Genomic DNA, 17,310 nt, shown 5'->3' with positions numbered 1-17,310 from the left:
CTGGACTCTGTTCTTCTCCCCCTCACTCAAATCTTCTTAATTTCCCACACCCATATGTTGCATTTGGCAGGCGTTGCTCTTTCTTTCCCATTATCTTTTTCAACCCCCACTGTACTTTTACTCCCGACGCTTCAAGCTGTCTTTGTTTTCAACACCCCTTTTAACATCAGTTGCCTGAACGCCGCGACGCTTTCAAAAAAATTCAGGATAATGTCGCAGACGGATGCTTTTTCATGACCTGACCCTGGGATTATGCCATGTTAGTGTACATATTGTTTCTTTCTTTTCTTTTATTCTCCCAGATGATCAGTCGATAGAGACTTGTACGGATAGCGAAGCTATGAGGTCAGCAACGAAAAAAAAAATAACAATTAATATCACTTGTAACAAAAGACAAACTTTTCTTATCCATGCAAAATAGACAACGCCTTGCAGATCGGTGGGATCAAGTCCTCTGGGCCTTTGTTCTCCTCGAGGCATCACTGTCGCCGTTAGCGGCTCGCTTTAAGGTCGTGCTTCCCTCTGAGTATGTGATGAGCATATCGGATAAGGCTTGCAGGATTTCCTTCTCCCCAATCCGAACCTGGATTGCCATTTTTTGTCGTCGTGCAGAGTCTTCCAAGGGGGCTGTAGCCTCCAACTGGTTCAACTGTGCCAGGAGTTCTTTATCCTGTGCAGGGGTCGTTGTGTACTGGGCGCCCTTTGATTGAACAGCCTTTGACAGTAGCGTTACTTCCTTGTGACCCAACGAGGGCTTTGGGGGTTTGTTCTTTGAAATTTGCTGCTTCAGCTCGTCACTTGACATGCACAGCGTCTTAGCCAGCATGACCAGTTCTTCTGGAAGAACGCCTGCCAAATCATCATCCAACGGTCTCGGAATGTCATAACCGTCATCAAGGACTTCCAAGCCCTCAAGAAATTGGAGCTATAACCATTGATCAGCACTGTATCTCAGGAGGTTATAAACGAGAATGAGAGTATATACCGCAGGTTGATTCTCAATATCGGCATTTTCAAGGCCAGCAGCCTGGCAAATAAGTTCCAGTGGCAGCTCAACTACATCGTAAGGAGCATAGTTATCGGTCACATAGCCGTACCTCCTCAGAAGGTCTGCACGGGGGATCTCTCCGTAGTCGTTGAAAATCTCAGCCCCTGCACTAATAGGCTTGATAGCCTTCATAACAAGACCGCTGTCTTCTTGGAAGAGACGGGCCTTCATATGAATGAGCGCCTATGACTTGTTAAATGCGAAGGGGGAGCAACTCACGTTATTCTGATCTGCATCAGCGTTCAACAAATCTGCCAGGGGAACCATGCCCTTGGACAATTGTTCCTCATCATCAGTCACATATCCGCTTTCATCATCTCCTTCATTATCCTCATCTTCGAGCTTCTCGATATCGAAGGCGTAGGCCATGATAAGAGATCCCATCATATGAGCGAGGTTCAGGAGGGCTTGAGTGCCAGCATCGCCATCATACGATGCTAGACCATCCACCGGCGGAAAGAGGGATGGATTCGCTCTCACAATAGGAGCAATCATTTCAAGTATGGATTCTTCCGCGCCTTCTTTGCCAATTCTGTCGACGATTGCGCTGCCCTGAAGCTCCTGAAGCTCTGAAGGCGACCAGAACATTAGGGAATCAAATTTTCGGGGAAGGACCCTGAAGTATGATGCCCAAGCCGATTTATCACCGAGAAGATACTCGTAGATCATGACCAGCATAAGGGACAGCCATGGCCCCAGCTCCTCCACATCCTGGGAGAGTAGATCCTTCAGGTTTGAATTCTGAGTGGAAAGAACGTGTTCGCGGGGAATCGTAAAAAGTTCTTCACCTTCGGCAATATCGGATTGCGCCACTAGTACATTGGTGTGTGTCTATCAGAGATGGCATTCCACGAAATACGACTCGGGGTGCGGCGGAAAACCGAAGTGGGCGAAATTCTTCTTGGAATGATCACGTACCGACACCTCTGCCCGCCGCTCTGGATCTCAAATCAGCGAGCTGAATCTTAGGATTAACCTTCACCCCAGGCTTACCAGACAGCCAGGAGATAAACTCGTCTGACTGAGACTGGAAATTCGCCGGATCGAGAAAATGAATTGTGGACGACATGGTGTCTTTGACGAGGAAGAGTAGTGGAGTAGGTAGAAGAGCACACCAAAGAAAAACGGGAATACAAGAACGAGCGAGAGCCCCACTCTTTCTCGGGCACACGGAGAAAAGGAACCGTCAAAAGGGGGATAGAGAGTAAGATCAGAGGATTGAGAGAACGCTAGAGAGGACAGGAGAAGCGACAAAGTGAATCGTCCACCGTTGTGTGTGTGAAGGGACAGTCACGAAGTGGGTTGGTTTTGAAGGAGGGTGGGTGAGCTGTAGTTTTAGTACGTAGTTCCATAGTAGCCTTAGTTCGCCCGTACCACTGGATGTATACCGTCGGATAAACGCTGCAGCGGATATGACCGCCTGTCAAGCGCACCAATCGATAACGTTGCTGATAAAAAAAAAGACCGATTTTGCCCCTCCGTACTGGCTCATTCATATCAAAGAAACGAATTGCCTCATTGTAAACCCCCTCCACACAGCTTTTTGTTTAGTGTTGTTGTCCTTTGATATTCATTACGACTAGAAATTACTGTTTAATTGAATTTCCCCTCTCGATCATGATCGCTATCGGCCTGGAGGGCTCCGCCAACAAGCTTGGCGTGGGCATCATGCTGCATCCTGATAATGGCAGCCCCCCGCAGGTACTCGCGAACATCCGTCACACCTATGTCTCTCCCCCGGGTGAGGGTTTCCTCCCTAAAGATACCGCTAGACATCATCGTGCGTGGGTGGTAAAGCTTGTGAAAAATGCGCTTAAAGAAGCTCGTGTTTCCGTCCAGGATGTGGATTGTATTTGTTTCACCAAGGGCCCTGGCATGGGAGCTCCCCTCCAGAGCGTTGCGGTTGCAGCTCGGATGCTGAGCCTACTATGGGGCAAGGAATTGGTCGGTGTAAATCATTGTGTCGGACGTATGTATAGCCCTAATGCCTATTGTTGTGCCGCTTCTTCTAGTTCCTGTCTCGTGCATAAACCTGTTACATACTTCTTCTGGTGCCATGGCGTTAACGTTACATAGATATTGAAATGGGTAGACTCATTACAGGCTCTACCAATCCAGTTGTACTCTATGTCTCCGGAGGAAACACACAAGTAATCGCATATAGCTCACAAAGGTACCGGATCTTCGGCGAAACTCTTGATATTGCAGTGGGTAACTGCTTGGACCGGTTCGCACGAACGCTACACATCTCCAATGACCCGGCCCCGGGATATAATATTGAACAATTGGCCAAAAAGGGCAAGCAATTAGTTGATCTACCATACACTGTGAAGGGGATGGATTGCTCCTTCTCCGGTATCTTAGCCGCAGTGGATGGTCTGGCCGCGACATATGGACTAGGTGGCGAGGAGAAGGACGATGAGACCGATACCTCTCTATCTGATGGCAATGGAAAACCCACCCGCGCGGACTTGTGCTTCTCGCTCCAAGAGACTATCTTCTCCATGCTTGTTGAAACAACAGAACGCGCGATGGCGCACGTCGGCTCCAAAGAGGTTCTGATTGTCGGTGGTGTCGGTTGCAATGAGAGGTTACAGGAAATGATGGGGATCATGGCCCGCGACCGCGGAGGTAGCGTCCACGCCACAGATGAAAGATTCTGTATCGATAATGGAATCATGATCGCACAGGCTGGCTTGCTCGCATACTCGACTGGATTCAGGACGCCGTTGAAGGACTCCACATGTACGCAACGGTTCCGAACGGATGATGTGTTCGTAAAGTGGAGGGATTAATCTGCCGATATATCTATTGGATCCCCATTTGCTGAATAAAACAGACTTACGAAGTACCATGAAGACGTTGGTGTCCACGTGTTTTGCCGCTACTTTCCGCAGTCATGGAGACCGCTGCAATGTAGTGATTGCAGTATAGTATCGTTGGACTTGTATTTGAGAATTATAGATAACTATGGGAGCACCGGCTTGCTTTTCAGACATTGATCCAGGGAGAAGTAGTGGTATGTAATTCATAGATGACCCAGCATCACTCTAGACCGTATTGGACCTGATCAATGCTAGCATACATTAGGCATTCGAGGTATGACCGAGAAGCATTGATGCACATACGACACAGTCGCATGACGAACAGAAAGGCAAAAGCCAAGACATGTCAAAGTTCTTATCGCTAATGATGCATCCCAAGAAACTCCGGAAGAAATGGTGATCCAAAACGCCTTCAATGAAATGAGTAGTCAAACAACTCCTGCCGAACATTCAGCCCATTACCAAGTGCTTAAAGGCTATATGCTTGGCCTTCGATGTATGTGCGTTTGTCGGTGAAAGAAAATGGGGTTAAAAGGGGGAGACATCCCATAGTCGTGGACTCGTGGACAGACATTTAGTCCAAAGATATATTGAATTTGTTGGGAAAGATTCCTCGGATGTTTCAAACACGAAGTGGAGTATGGAGCCAGCGGAGATTCATTAGGCGAAGAACGTTTAACAAGGTCTTGTCTAGCTAAGGAGTAATGGGCCACTCCTGACCGAACAGGGGATATGCAGTGACGTCTTGTGTGTTTATGTCTATCCCGCGATATCCCCTGTTGGCTTATACAAAATTGTCGTTACGTACTGTGGTTGCACGTCTTAGTAACCTAGCCACCAGAGATTGTTTTATTGTAGTGACTTACCTTGCGTTTGTATCTGGTTGTTGCACTGGTAGCCAGAACGCCATTTTTGATACTGCTCGTTGCCAGATGATTCAGAACAGTATGGTTGGGATAATTCAGTACGCTGCTATCGTCCTTCATTGGCGTAGTGCCGTTTAATATCGACTTTCCCAGGAACAGTGGTAGACTTGGTGGCGTAGGTGCATCGCCAATCACATTGACAGCTTGTTGGTAAGCTGGGCTCTCTTGAGTTTCATCGTCTCTGTCTAAGTCAACAAGGAACTGCGGGATTATACGACGGAAGTCTCCTTGGGGAATCTCTTCCAGCTCGTCCGGTTGATCTTCAACGGCTGATCCGGATCCAACCTGCTCAGACCCAGCTCGAGTGGGCAGGACTTGCGGAGGGTAGACTCCAGGAGGAACATTGCTTTGAGATGTTTTATCGCTCCCACTTCGTGACCGATTAGCGTCGTCGGCGCTTATTTCGATGTAATTAACGAGATGATTGGTAAAGTCTACTGCAGTGGGAAGACTGTCCGCCGCGCGCATCTCACCGTCTACGATGAATTTTAAGTGGTGGGTTCCAGGGCGGAGATTTAACCTGGTTGACATAACACCGGGGTTACTTTCACTGCTTAGTATGTGTTGCGTTAGCGGTGGAGGTTCATAGAGGCTAAACGATGTGGTCTTGCGGGTCCAATAGCAGGCGATGGAAACGGATATTACCAATAGCATTGCATACCTTCTGTGGAGACGGAACTTTTTCTCCCAGTTGACAAAGGTTCCGGTGACATAAACCTTGTCGCCAGGAGCAGTCCATTCTATAATTGTGGGAACAGGCCGGCCTACACCACTGCTTGTATACGGCTCCAGCTCTTCCAAGACTTCTTCATCCTCAACGGCGGTATCGCCCAACTTCGAATCTCCCTGACCTGTCTGTTCATCGAGCAATTGATCCGCGGGAGGCGATCCCATATAAGGTGAGCCTGGCGTCGCCATGGCATCACCAATCGGTAGAGGCAATCGAGGTGGCCGCTGGAGATGTGCAGATGCGCTGTAGTAGGCATTGTGAGGTGGAGCGGACGGCGCTACAGATGTATAATGATCATTCCTAGCACTAGTTCGTGAGGTTGGCACCTGGACGGGGTTTGACGGATCGGGGGAGCGTATGTCTATTTTCTTAGTTTCAGGCGCATACCGCGTCGCTGAGTCTAGAGCATTGCGCGATTGAAGACGCTGTTGAACCGATGCCCGATTTTGTGAAGCTGAATAACCAGTTGCCGTCTCTTTGGAGGCAGAAGGATCCGCGGCAGTGGCTTTTGCTGTGCCTGATGAAGCATTGAGCGATGGTCGGCGAGTTACTTTCTTGTCACCCGCATGGGTCGAGGGACCCGAAGTCGGCGGAACATCTCCGGCGGGACCTTTGGAAGGGTTGTTACCCATTAGAGGCGGAGAGAAGCGAAGATGTGGGAGACAGATATAGATGAACGAAGGGGAGGAGGGGAAGGAAGTTGAGACGAGATGGACGTTATGTAGATTGGGTCGCTAGCATCAGACCGCGGTCCTCGACCGACAATGGGGGGAACACAGACTGGTAAAACAAACTAGAAGGCCCCGGAAAAATATCAAGCGTGATTTAGAGTCCAAACAGTACTGGAAATGTAAATACAGTCCTAGTAAAAACGGAGTTGAACCTCGAGTGAAGTAGCAATGATGTCGATGTCGGCGACCCCAAAGTCTGGGCCAACTTACCAGTTAGGGCTTAGGGCTCCCACCGGATGGTCGGCAGTTATCTCCGATCACCGGAAGTCGCCTGCAAAGCTGTCATTATGGCACCAATAACATGTAGTAGTCGTCGTTAGTATTCCTCGCATTCCTGTGCTGTATAGCTCATTAGCAGTGTCTTCAAGTACATGTCATACTTCTGAACTCGCTTGAAACCGGAAAAGGTCAACAACTCGTTCAGTCGAGAGTTCTTATCTATATGATTCTGCCGGGTGATACCGCCTATGGAAGCTTATGTATCTAAGAGGAATGACAAGGATCAACTGACATCCATCAATCTTCCTCTTTCCTAGAGTCTGGTACTATCGCATAAAGAATTCTCATACATAATGAAGAACTGTCTTTGGTAGATAATAATATCTCACGGTGCATCAATGTCTTGGGTCTCAGTGATAACCGCAGTGTCGCAATGGATACTCCTATATCCTGTTACCTCTCTCATGTACTACGCATATCGAATACTGCAACTATTGGCAACGCCATTGGTGAAATTGGGACAATTTGCCCTTCATTGTGCCCTCCTGCCCTTCACACTAGTCTTAAAATTTGAGGTACGGAAGTATTTGAATGGCATCTTTCAATAGAGAACGATTCGCTTGGCTCCAATAGCTCAAAGGGGATGGTCATTGACATTTCTTACAGGCATTCTTGACCTTTGTCTTGGTAGCCATACTCACAGGAATATCACTGGGGCTTCTATTGTACTATACGAGTTCCTTCATTGTGGAGACTTTGAACCAATCCCTGGGGCTAACGTACCCTTTACCTCGTCCACCCAAAGCTCATCGGATCCGCACTATGAAGGGGTTGAAGGGAAACGCTCCGGAGAGAAGATATAGTCTGCTCAATGAGTACTTGGCCGGCAGCAGAAGGCAAAACAAGAAGGCTGGGCTTCTCTCTTCCACCATCTTGGAGGAGGAAGAATCCAATCAGGACTCAAATGGAGATCTCTATGACTGACAAAGAGAGACAAGGATATATGTCCATGTATATTAACAGGCCCTTCGATTCCGTGAAATGTTATAAATCACATCAATCTGCATGGTCGAATCAACATTTTGAGTTGGCAGTGAATACAGAGTACTAATTTCTTGAACCTTAAAAAAGTGGCAGCAGGCGGTATCGGAATTACCAGACCCTATCGATAAGAACTGGACCCTTTCCCCGCCGAGATAATAAATCCCAGTACTGGGCGGTCAAAAATACCATAATTTCCATGACGGAGCACACGTGGGTCCTCGCGCATGGATCAAATAAACCCTGGAATTTTAGCTTGTCTGGAGTTAAATTAAATCGTGTTTCCTCATGACTTCGTATTCTGATCGCACGCCTCTTTCGTCCTCAGAGTTCTTCTCGACGTCCTCTCTTGTGTGTCCTTCGCCCCGGTCTCCCTGAATCGATTATATCATCACTTCTTGTCGCATACTTGCGGCGATCTGTCTCTGATGCGCTGACGGGCTCTTCCAATACGTCACCTTACCGCGATTTTCCGTTTCCCCCCTGCTGAAAAGAACTACGATTATAGAAAGAGTCTGAAAATCGACATCGACGATTGCTCCAGATCTCAGGGGAAAGGTTCTCGACCACAGAGGAAAAGAGAATAATCAAGTTACACGCAGACCGTTGAGAGAAGGGGACACAGGAAGTAGAGAGGGAGAGGGAGAGGTGAAATGGTTTTACCTCGACCCTTTTCGCGGGTGCGAACATTGCTGTTGGCGGCTGCACTCGCAGCTTTTATCACATATTCGTTCTTGCGCTGGCAGCGTATCTTCTATGCGGAACAAGCGCAATCCACGGCTACAAAGGCAGCACCATCCAACGAGCCAGCCGTAGTATTGACTAAGCCGGAAGGTCATATCAGCTTCTGGCGTCAATTTCAGCCTCTTCTAGATACCTACCAGCCAAGATGTGAACCGCCACTGCGGCTGGAAATGGCACCGTCTGTTAGGTTCGAGCAAGCAAGCCCTGACTTCCGGCCCGAGGTACTGGACATGCTGGACGATCATGTTGAGACCATGAAGCAAGCTCATACTGGGTTTGTCGAAGAGATTAAGGCGAAGCCACCCATGCTACACTATGTCCCCAACACCAGGGGATTGGTTTCGACCGCTGGCGGCGAATACTTACCCGTGTTGGTCATCTCGCTTCGGATGCTTCGCAGGACAGGCTCAGAGCTGCCACTCGAGGTATTCCTTGCCAATGAGGATGAATATGAGACATATATATGTGATGTGGTTCTTCCATCTCTCAATGCACGATGCGTGGTGCTTTCCCATGTCTTGGATGCTGTTCCAAAGATTATGGATATCCAGAAATACCAATTCAAATTGTTCGCCATGATGTTCTCTTCTTTTGAGGAAATCCTGTTCCTGGATGCGGACGCATTTCCCCTACATCAACCAGAGACACTCTTCGAGAACGAACCTTTCAAGTCCAAGAAAATGGTTACGTGGCCAGACTTTTGGGCGACCACAATCTCGCCATACTATTACGAGATATCATCCCAGCCTATGCCTTCAAACACCATTCGGCAATCGAGCGAATCTGGCGAAGTGCTCCTTTCCAAGAAGGCCCACATGAAGACACTCCTTCTCAGTGTTTATTATAACTTCTGGGGCCCCGAATATTACTACCCACTTTTGTCTCAAGGTGCATCCGGTGAGGGCGACAAGGAAACGTTCGTTGCAGCTGCTCTAGCTCTCGGAGAATCATACTATCAGGTTTCTGAGCCCATTTGCGCCATTGGTCACGGCACCGAGGGCGGCTTGGCTGGCTCCGCAATGGTCCAGTTTGACCCGGTTGAGGATTACGCCTTGACACAAAAAGGTGAATGGCGCGTTCATGGATCCAAGGCTCCTGCTCCCCGAGCCTTCTTCATCCATGCCAATTTCCCAAAATTCAACCCGGCTACAGTGTTCGAGAAGCAAGCCGTCAACCCGGCTTTCGCCGATGACGGTAGCTACACACGCGCATGGACTATTCCTCAAGAAGTGATTGGAAAATTTAGTACGGATGTCGAAAAGCATTTCTGGAAAGAAATTCTCTGGACAGGCTGCGAGCTCGAGAATAAATTCAGTTCCTGGAAGGGTCACAAGGGCATCTGCGCGGGAGTGAAAAAGTACTGGAATGCAATCTACATGGACAAGAAGTCTCCAAAGATATAAGCAGGCTGGAACGTCCTAGCTTGAGCGATCTTTGCAATGGTTCCTTCACCATGTCACTGCTGTGTATTTCGTCCGTGGTGAACAAATCTATCACAGTATTTGTCCCAAAACATGTTAGTGCTCACGCTGGCTATGTGGACACTGCTTTTTGCCCCGGATGACACCGCATCCTTTGCCCTTACTTCCCGTCATTCTTTTGGTCGGGTCGGATTGATAAGACCTTCACGAACATAGTGAGTGCACAAATGTTGCCTCGGAATGAATGTGTCATTTCGAAGAACCGGCACCACATTTATGAAACGTGATGGCGCCTCAAAACGTCCAGAGCGCGGGATACATTCCTTGCAGCCCCCAGCTTCTCCGGCTTAGAAGACTCGGGTCACTTTGTGGAAGTTTTACGCATGGTATGCTAACTGGGTCTGCTAAGAAGCAACCAAGCTTCAACTTGCCGCGGCTACCCAGGCATATACTAATGACTTTGTTAAATTTGTATGCATATATTAGCGTCAATTAATTGGATCGGTAGTACATACACTGTAGTATATTATTCTATAGTGATACCAGCTCTATGGCCTGTGTATAGAACAGTACTGCAATTGTACTATACTTGACTCTCTGAGTCTTCCAAATTTAGCTAGGGCCTTACTCTTCTAGATCTGAAAGAAGATTGAATATTTATAGGCGGGAGTATTCGTATGAAGCTCTGGCGACTGTATGTTTATATAACAGGCAGAGGGGCGAAGTCTGCAGTATCTTATTGTATCATGTTCTCTAGTCGTACATTATCTATATAATTTACAGGAGTTGACTTTTTGCACGGATTATAATACATGTAGGTCAAGACAGTGGCTCTCAGATCCTACGGCTTGATCTCGATTCCTGACTTATCAACCTTCTTGATAGCCTCCTCGAACAGCTCCTTGCACCGTACTCGGCTGCCTAGTTTGGCACACAGCAAGAAAGCACCGCTGAGTTTCCGGTGAAGACTGTAGGTCTCCTCCGGAGGAGGCGACAGGCGCTCTCGGATCATAACTGGAATAAAAGTACGGACTCTATCCGTGATAGTCTGGTTGCTGAAGTCATAGACATCCGGGGAAGATCCCATGAACGGTTCGGCAAGAGTAGTGATGGAGGAGACATGCGCATTCACCATCGCCGACGACTCGTGACCCGTCAGGTAGCCCAGGTCAATGGAGAGACGGTGGCAAGTCTCGCGATCATTCCGGGAGGCAGCCACAAGCGTGTTAATGTATTTTGTGATAAATTCGGTGGGGTACTCGCGCGAAGCACCGAAATCAAGTAGTTCTAGACGGTTGGTCTCTGCATTATAGAGGAAGTTGGTCCAGTTCGGGTCGGTCTGCATGTATTTGAACTCAGTGATCTCGCGCAGACACAGACGCATGATCTGCGTGCCGATCCAGTCACGTTGTTCTTGGGTGAAATCTTGGATCCTGGTAACGGCAACACCGTTCAAGCGCTCCATGGTCAAGACCTGTTTGCCCGAGGCCTCGGGAATGATTTCCGGTACCAGAAAGACCGGATCATCTTTGAGGAGTTCCTTAAAGTGCTTGCTGCATTCGGCTTCTCGGATATAGTCACATTCCCAAGCGAGTTCTGTTCGGGCATTTGCGATAGTCTTGTCCAGATACAGACCCTTCGGGAGAAGACGAGACGCAGTGAGTAGGATCGACAAGTTGTTCAGATCCGAGTCGATAGAATCTGCCACACCTGGATATTGTACTTTGACGGCAACGGGTTGACCTGTCTTCTTTAGCACAGCTCCATGGACTTGACCGATAGAAGCTGCGGCCATTGGGACTTCATCAAAAGAGGAGAATAGATCGCGCCAGTTAGGGCCCAAGTTATCGGCTAGCACTTTGTCACGCTGAGAGGCCGGCATGTAGTCAGCTCGATCTTGTACTCTTTGGAGAACAATTCCGATCGACTCAGGGAGCATCTTGGAGTCTAAATCAATTAGTTTTGTCCTGACAGCACAGCAAAGGTGAAGGGCCTATACAAACCTTGGAAGCTCAGCATCTGGCCTAATTTGAGGGCAGCGCCACGCATCTTCGAAAGCTTAGCGACGAGGCGTTCCATGTTCCCGGGGCTGAACATGAGAGATCCAGTATCCGCGTCATTGCTGCCGGTTACTCTCCGCAAACCCTCACCAACAGCTCCAAAAGCCATCGAAGTCGCCAGTCCACTATATTGCCATAGTCTCCCTAGACGTGATGACGGAACACGCGATTCTAACATTTTATAGGTGTCTGCTTGCTTTGAATCTGCAATTACCACTGGATCTGTCTGCGCGACGCTATTAGCATAGGTATCCTTTCTTAGGATAATGACACTACGAACCTGGGACTTGGTCGAGACTATATCATCTGCAATACTACTTCCAAGTTTCTCTATGTCATCCTTCTCGACTGAATGCGTGGATGACCCAGCAGGCTTGAGTTCGCCTCTGTTCATGTTCACATCACCTCTCCGAGAAATCGATTTGGCGACCTTAGGGCTACGAAAGAGTTGGTTCATGACCTCGTCTGGGATTTCCTGCTCTTGTGCAGGCGATGCAACCTTCTCGGCATCCACCGGCGAGTGAAATACATCCGCATTAATCTCGTTGACTAAACCCCTCTGAGTATCACTTGCCGCCTTGGGCAATTGTGTCCTAGGAAGTCCAGATGGCTCGGATCCTGCTTTCTGGGACGGTTGGTAGAACACATCCTGCTGTGGACTGACGTTCAAGTCACCCGACCTTTCATTTCCATTGTATTCCGCCTGTCGTTGTGGTCTCCTTGCGTCGTCGGCAGAGACATTCGCCGCACGGCGAGTGTCGGTCACGCTTTGGGTCTGAGCCCTCGGCGTCGATTCGGAAGGACTGGGTTCATCGAATCGCCTGGCCAAAGCTGCGGCGGCTTGAGCGGTGAGAACGAGGCCGTCGACTTGCTCCTTGATGCCCTTGGTGAGGGACGACGTTCTCGTAAACAAGTCTAACTGGCGTTGGCGCACCGCCAGGTGTTTCGTCGCAACGGACTTGGCGACATTGAGGACTTGGATAGCGTCCAGAAGACGCCTTCCTGACATAGTATAAACCCTAAAATATCAGTGTCGTCGCCAGTCTCAGTCTACTGCGCAGTAAGTCTAACGAGCTCGCATGACGAACGGGCGCAATTTGTCATAGGTTGACCAAACAGTTTGCTTCTGGCTCGATACGAGATGTTCCGAAGCCGGTCGCCGAGACCCATTTTTTTGCCACCACTGACCGCCAAGATCGGGCGATTCCGATGCTTATCGGCGAACTAAATCGGCCATAGATAAGGAAGTGGCGGCCCTTCATCTGGCGCTGCGAATTTCCCTCATTCCCCATCCTATTCCTCAACTATATAGCTACACGCCTCAATGATCACAAAATCGAGCCCGCAGATTCTAGAGAAAGAGATCTCTGATCTCGAATATCGTCTACAGAATGCCAAAACTCGTCTAGCGTTGGCCTCCGGTCAGGAAACTGACGGAGATTCATACTTGCCTCTTCCCAAGGGTATGCGATATGACTTACAGGACATTGCGGCGACCAATGCTGACGTTTTTCTTCCAGATACGATTCCATTACTCTCCAGTCATGCCCTATTTCTCCTATCAGACTCTGCCCTCCCATTGGGTTCATTTGCCTATTCTAGCGGGCTCGAATCTTATCTCGCACATAATAAACCTCTTCCTCCCAAAGTCACACCCACCGCTTCCTTCCACCGCTTTCTAAAATTATCGATCACATCAATGGCAAGCACGTCCATACCATACGTTCTCGCAGCATACCGAAACCCAGAAGACCTAGAAACATTGGATAATGATATGGATGCGTCAACGCCTTGCGTAGTGGCGCAGCGAGCGAGTATTGCGCAAGGGAGGGCTTTGATCGGTGTCTGGGAACGGGCATTCCGAGGGACATATGCTTCTGGACCATTCTTAGCAGGCGATTCTGCTGCCAAGGCGGTCGAGACCATTGGGGACTTCTCAGACGCCCTTAAGTCGTGTTCTGACACGGCAGATGACTTGGGTCCCAAGGGTCACTTTGCACCCTTGTGGGGTATCGTGTGCCTGGCTATGGGCATGGATGCTCGCCAGACAGCGTATGTGTTCATGTTGAACCATGCGAAGGCTGTCTTAAGTGCAGCGGTGCGCGCCTCCGTGATGGGGCCATATCAAGCACAGGCGATTTTAGCCAGTAGAGACCTACAAGATATGATAATACAACGGATAGACCGAGAGTGGGATACGCCCGTAGAAGATGCGGGTCAAGTGGTACCGCCATTAGATCTCTGGGTCGGACGGCATGAACTCCTATACAGCAGGATATTTAATTCATAATTAATACAACTTTATATATAATGAATACAATTCTATAACAGTGTGCTGATTGTCTTTAGATTGTCATGGTTGACATGACTCTGATATGCTGCATTCTTCATCTCTTGCCTCATCCATAACTTCCAAGCTAATCCTACATCACATGCCCTGCTATCCCACCCAGATGCTACTCGGAACACTGCAGTGGGTATCCAAGAAAACTCCGTCCCAGAAGGGAACAAGGTAACAAGGGAACAGAAAGTTGAGAAATCAAATGAACAAGAAACCCCGAAGACCTGGAATCCGCCATTGACTGGCCAATATGCAAAGAGAAAAGAAACATGTCGAACGCCGGCCCCTCTTGGAAACCTATCCTGCTAAACCGCATAGCAAAACACCGCACCGTAACCTTTTCCATGATTCAGGGGGGACAAAAGTGGATTCGCGAAAGGCAAAGAAAAGGAAAGGGTAATAAAAGAGATAACTCGAAAAGGGGGAATTTGGGAGAATAGAACGAAGAGGGCGTAAGAAACTATGGTACAAAAATAAAATTCGCGCAATTAGGCCAAGAACAAGGATCCTAAAGGGTAATGTGCATATAGTCGTTATTTCCGAATGATCGGTTGCAATTCGGGCACTTTCGAGAACGAGAAGTAAGGCGCTCTTCGACGCAGTCCTTGCAAAAAACGTGGCCGCAGGTTTTGATTGCGGTATTCTTGAAGTTCCTGCGACAAACGGTACAAAGTGCTAGCGTCTATGTTCGAGTTAGCCGTGATATCCTGTAGGCAAGCGGGGAAGTAAGGTAATTTTACCCTCAGCATCTCATATTCTGATGATGAATTCCCTAGGCTCTTGTTCTTCCAATTATCCAGGCTTTTCTTGGTATCCGCAAGTGTTGCCTTCAGCCCTTCGATCTCTGTCTCGGCTTGCCGACAGGCACTGGAAGTGCTTGCCAGAGTTGCATCCTTGGACGTTGACAATGTCTTTAGTTCATTAATCTGTCCCTTTAGGCCTTCTATGACGATGCCACTCTCTGCCAACTGTTGCTGTGTAGCATGATGCTTGTTCACCATAGAGTTTAGTGCTTCTTTTGTCTCACTAACTTGCTTCTCCATGTTCGCCAACAATGAACGTGTAACGGCTTCGGATTCCTTCAACTGCGAAACAATATCTGAGCTCTTCGAGTTTTGCATTCTCAGGGTGCGCACTTCCAAGTCACGGGCCTCCTTGCTCTTCATTGCGGCGAAGTACTTTTGGTCGGCCTTGGATTTCTCGGCAGTCAAGCGCGCCACCTTTTCTTCCAACGCACTGAAATCTGTAACTTTCTGCGAAGCTAGCGTAGAGTATTTCTTGCAGGCAGTTTGCATGGAGGTTAACTCGGTGTTTAGCATGGCATATTGGCGTTCGAGTGCCTGGTACTTGGCGCGTAACTCCTCGACTGGAATATCACTAGAATCCGCTTGTGTGGCTTTTGCGTTTTCCACCTGCAAACGAAGTCGTTCAACCTCCGATTCCAGAGAAGCAATCCGAGCATTCCCGGCCTCCGCGAGTTCCTGAACCTTCAGAATAGCTGTTTTTTCTTGTTCCTGGGCAGCCTTCCGCATCTGCTGATCGGCCAACAGCTCATCACGTGCATTCCGTATCCGCGCCAAATCCGTCTCTGCCCGCATCAACTGCGCTTCCTTCTCAGCAATAACATTTTGCGTTTCTTCGTCAACCTGATTGCGGTATGCAGTGCGTTCCGATCGTAGCTTCACAGCTTCTTCGCGCAGCTGCACATTAGTTGCCTCCAAATGATTTATCCGCTTCACGACATCATCATATTGAGATCGCATTTGCTTAAACAGGTCCGTATGCGCATAATCATCATCGGTAAGTTTTGAACGCTGTCACGACAAGTCAGTTTCCAATGACTTTCGGCGGGCCATAGGAGAAGGATGGCTTACCTTGATATTCAAATCTGTGATTTGGCTCAGCAAGTTGGCATTCTCGGCCTCCAGCTTCTGCAGCTGTTCTTTCTGCTTCTCTGAGATGGCTACTAGTTTGTTGTGTGCTTCCTCTGATTCGGGGCCGCGTTCGGCACTAGGTGTCGTACCGTTCGAAACCGATTGTTCCTCTCGTTGGCCGGACGCACTGTCACCCCCAGGTCGCTGAGGGCCTAGGATATATTGTTTCTCCAGTTTGGCGACCGTCAAACTCCGTGCACGGTCCAACTTCTTCTCGGCTACCATGTACCGTAAGGATGCTTCTTCTAGGCTCTCTTCTAATTGTTGCTTTTCAGATAAAGCTTTGTCGAGTTCAGCGATAGTAGCCTTCTCTTCTGCTAGTTTCTTGGCGAGCTGACTCTGTAACTCAGATACTTCAGGTGGAGATTTTGGCGCATTCTTAACAAGGCGAGAGATGATGTCACGTATATCATTAGACCGTGATTTCAAATGTTTCTCAAAGTTGTCGACATCGTCGAATGATAAAGAACTTTGAAATATGGGCCTATCTTCCTTGGTATCCTCCGCAGCGCCCAGGAGCAGTTTGACCTCATCAATCAACTTTTGGAACTGTTAGTTGGTGGTACCACCATGACATGGACCGTTGATCTACAGACCTGATTATACCATGTATCGATGACGCGTAGGTGTTCATTATGGCGAGTAGCGGCTTTCGACATTTCCTTCAATTTAGCCTCCAGGGAGACCTTCTCACGCTTGTACTCCTGCATTTGGCGCCATATCGCATCCTTCTGGAATCGCTATTGTTGGGACCAAGAGTTAGTATTGAATACTGTAGCCAACGACGTGGGTTGGGCTCTGCGTTCGAGGGGTATATAAAGCCCCCCTGGAATGATATAATCCTACTACGTCTGCTAACGCTAAACTCACCTCCAACTCGTCTTTCCATGGCATATCAGCATCTGGGTGAGGCTTGCTACCACCATTGACAGAAGTCGCTTGCTTCTTCAATGGTGGTGCCGAATCATTGTGATCAGACGTGGCGGCTCTCTTCCGGTCTTCCATCTTGACGAAACCGGACTCGGAAGATGCGACGGGGGATGCTTCGGCGGCCGGCATCAGTGGCTAAAAAGGCATAAGGAGAGTAAAGCCGTCACCACTGAGCAGCAACGATATAGTAGTGGGAGCCGCAACAGTGTCCGACCGTAAGAAGAGGGTGACGTTGTTAGGATGGAGGGATGAAAGCAGTCAAGATAAGCAAGATTGGTTGAATCCAGGAGGATTTTCGGCCTGGGAATTAGCGCCGCCCTAGCGCCTCCCACGTGACCGCGCCCACTTTCCCCAGGAGTT

At 48.7% G+C, this 17,310-nt stretch overlaps 8 protein-coding genes across 8 annotated transcripts; 4 read left to right on the top strand and 4 right to left on the bottom strand.

The window, feature by feature from the left end:
- Positions 1-433: 433 nt before the first annotated feature.
- On the bottom strand, positions 434-2,197 carry BDV37DRAFT_33274 (ribosomal lysine N-methyltransferase). Its single transcript, XM_032090474.1, has 4 exons — positions 1,967-2,197; positions 1,268-1,860; positions 986-1,213; positions 434-925 (listed from the first exon to the last, which is right to left on the bottom strand). The coding sequence occupies exons 1-4, from the start codon at positions 2,115-2,117 to the stop codon at positions 446-448; spliced, it is 1,452 nt and encodes a 483-aa protein (XP_031935617.1). The 5' UTR covers positions 2,118-2,197; the 3' UTR covers positions 434-445.
- Positions 2,198-2,543: 346 nt separating this feature from the next.
- Positions 2,544-3,977, top strand: kae1 (O-sialoglycoprotein endopeptidase). The gene is made up of 2 exons (XM_032090473.1): positions 2,544-3,017; positions 3,125-3,977. The coding sequence occupies exons 1-2, from the start codon at positions 2,666-2,668 to the stop codon at positions 3,841-3,843; spliced, it is 1,071 nt and encodes a 356-aa protein (XP_031935616.1). The 5' UTR covers positions 2,544-2,665; the 3' UTR covers positions 3,844-3,977.
- A 500-nt stretch (positions 3,978-4,477) lies between these two features.
- Positions 4,478-6,402, bottom strand: BDV37DRAFT_33200 (putative Snf1 kinase complex beta-subunit Gal83). The gene is made up of 3 exons (XM_032090472.1): positions 5,461-6,402; positions 4,740-5,349; positions 4,478-4,680 (listed from the first exon to the last, which is right to left on the bottom strand). Exons 1-3 carry the CDS (start codon positions 6,159-6,161, stop codon positions 4,633-4,635), a joined length of 1,359 nt encoding a protein of 452 aa, XP_031935615.1. The 5' UTR covers positions 6,162-6,402; the 3' UTR covers positions 4,478-4,632.
- Positions 6,403-6,800: 398 nt separating this feature from the next.
- Positions 6,801-7,477, top strand: BDV37DRAFT_263619 (uncharacterized protein; the record flags this gene model as incomplete). Its single annotated transcript, XM_032083587.1, has 2 exons — positions 6,801-7,054; positions 7,146-7,477. Coding segments are annotated over exons 1-2 (491 nt in total), but the record flags the coding sequence as incomplete, so codon positions are not given.
- A 257-nt stretch (positions 7,478-7,734) lies between these two features.
- On the top strand, positions 7,735-10,231 carry BDV37DRAFT_263618 (alpha-mannosyltransferase). The gene has a single exon (XM_032083586.1). It carries the CDS (start codon positions 8,174-8,176, stop codon positions 9,665-9,667), a length of 1,494 nt encoding a protein of 497 aa, XP_031935613.1. The 5' UTR covers positions 7,735-8,173; the 3' UTR covers positions 9,668-10,231.
- A 111-nt stretch (positions 10,232-10,342) lies between these two features.
- On the bottom strand, positions 10,343-12,837 carry BDV37DRAFT_263617 (protein kinase COQ8). Its single transcript, XM_032083585.1, has 3 exons — positions 12,026-12,837; positions 11,689-11,971; positions 10,343-11,632 (listed from the first exon to the last, which is right to left on the bottom strand). The coding sequence occupies exons 1-3, from the start codon at positions 12,752-12,754 to the stop codon at positions 10,527-10,529; spliced, it is 2,118 nt and encodes a 705-aa protein (XP_031935612.1). The 5' UTR covers positions 12,755-12,837; the 3' UTR covers positions 10,343-10,526.
- A 187-nt stretch (positions 12,838-13,024) lies between these two features.
- BDV37DRAFT_263616 (urease accessory protein UreF) lies at positions 13,025-14,078 on the top strand. The gene is made up of 2 exons (XM_032083584.1): positions 13,025-13,208; positions 13,266-14,078. Exons 1-2 carry the CDS (start codon positions 13,070-13,072, stop codon positions 14,033-14,035), a joined length of 909 nt encoding a protein of 302 aa, XP_031935611.1. The 5' UTR covers positions 13,025-13,069; the 3' UTR covers positions 14,036-14,078.
- A 435-nt stretch (positions 14,079-14,513) lies between these two features.
- BDV37DRAFT_33176 (E3 ubiquitin-protein ligase BRE1) lies at positions 14,514-17,279 on the bottom strand. Its single transcript, XM_032090471.1, has 5 exons — positions 16,891-17,279; positions 16,617-16,760; positions 15,961-16,560; positions 14,827-15,900; positions 14,514-14,768 (listed from the first exon to the last, which is right to left on the bottom strand). Exons 1-5 carry the CDS (start codon positions 17,077-17,079, stop codon positions 14,595-14,597), a joined length of 2,181 nt encoding a protein of 726 aa, XP_031935610.1. The 5' UTR covers positions 17,080-17,279; the 3' UTR covers positions 14,514-14,594.
- Positions 17,280-17,310: the final 31 nt, after the last annotated feature.

The sequence above is a fragment of the Aspergillus pseudonomiae genome (assembly GCF_009193645.1).
Source record: "Aspergillus pseudonomiae strain CBS 119388 unplaced genomic scaffold BDV37scaffold_124, whole genome shotgun sequence".
Classification (NCBI taxonomy): domain Eukaryota; kingdom Fungi; phylum Ascomycota; class Eurotiomycetes; order Eurotiales; family Aspergillaceae; genus Aspergillus; species Aspergillus pseudonomiae.
The sequence above is the reverse complement of the archived record's forward strand: the minus strand, read 5'-3'. Positions and strand labels throughout refer to the sequence as shown.

Bases quoted from the DNA above. Each gene is read 5' to 3' on its own strand.
- BDV37DRAFT_33274 (XM_032090474.1), bottom strand. From the start codon at position 2,117: ATGTCGTCCACAATTCATTTTCTCGATCCGGCGAATTTCCAGTCTCAG. The intron at 1,861-1,966 runs GTACGTGATCAT...CCAATGTACTAG, and splicing joins AGCGGCGGGCAGAGGTGTCG to TGGCGCAATCCGATATTGCC. The intron at 1,214-1,267 runs GTGAGTTGCTCC...ATTCATATGAAG, and splicing joins CTGATGCAGATCAGAATAAC to GCCCGTCTCTTCCAAGAAGA.
- kae1 (XM_032090473.1), top strand. From the start codon at position 2,666: ATGATCGCTATCGGCCTGGAGGGCTCCGCCAACAAGCTTGGCGTGGGC. The intron at 3,018-3,124 runs GTATGTATAGCC...AACGTTACATAG, and splicing joins TGTAAATCATTGTGTCGGAC to ATATTGAAATGGGTAGACTC.
- BDV37DRAFT_33200 (XM_032090472.1), bottom strand. From the start codon at position 6,161: ATGGGTAACAACCCTTCCAAAGGTCCCGCCGGAGATGTTCCGCCGACT. The intron at 5,350-5,460 runs GTATGCAATGCT...CATACTAAGCAG, and splicing joins AAGTTCCGTCTCCACAGAAG to TGAAAGTAACCCCGGTGTTA. The intron at 4,681-4,739 runs GTAAGTCACTAC...GTGCAACCACAG, and splicing joins CAACCAGATACAAACGCAAG to TACGTAACGACAATTTTGTA.
- BDV37DRAFT_263618 (XM_032083586.1), top strand. From the start codon at position 8,174: ATGGTTTTACCTCGACCCTTTTCGCGGGTGCGAACATTGCTGTTGGCG.
- BDV37DRAFT_263617 (XM_032083585.1), bottom strand. From the start codon at position 12,754: ATGTCAGGAAGGCGTCTTCTGGACGCTATCCAAGTCCTCAATGTCGCC. The intron at 11,972-12,025 runs GTTCGTAGTGTC...AGCGTCGCGCAG, and splicing joins TAGTCTCGACCAAGTCCCAG to ACAGATCCAGTGGTAATTGC. The intron at 11,633-11,688 runs GTTTGTATAGGC...TAATTGATTTAG, and splicing joins CCAGATGCTGAGCTTCCAAG to ACTCCAAGATGCTCCCTGAG.
- BDV37DRAFT_263616 (XM_032083584.1), top strand. From the start codon at position 13,070: ATGATCACAAAATCGAGCCCGCAGATTCTAGAGAAAGAGATCTCTGAT. The intron at 13,209-13,265 runs GTATGCGATATG...TTTTTCTTCCAG, and splicing joins ATACTTGCCTCTTCCCAAGG to ATACGATTCCATTACTCTCC.
- BDV37DRAFT_33176 (XM_032090471.1), bottom strand. From the start codon at position 17,079: ATGCCGGCCGCCGAAGCATCCCCCGTCGCATCTTCCGAGTCCGGTTTC. The intron at 16,761-16,890 runs GTGAGTTTAGCG...TCCCAACAATAG, and splicing joins CATGGAAAGACGAGTTGGAG to CGATTCCAGAAGGATGCGAT. The intron at 14,769-14,826 runs GTAAAATTACCT...ACTCGAACATAG, and splicing joins CAGAATATGAGATGCTGAGG to ACGCTAGCACTTTGTACCGT.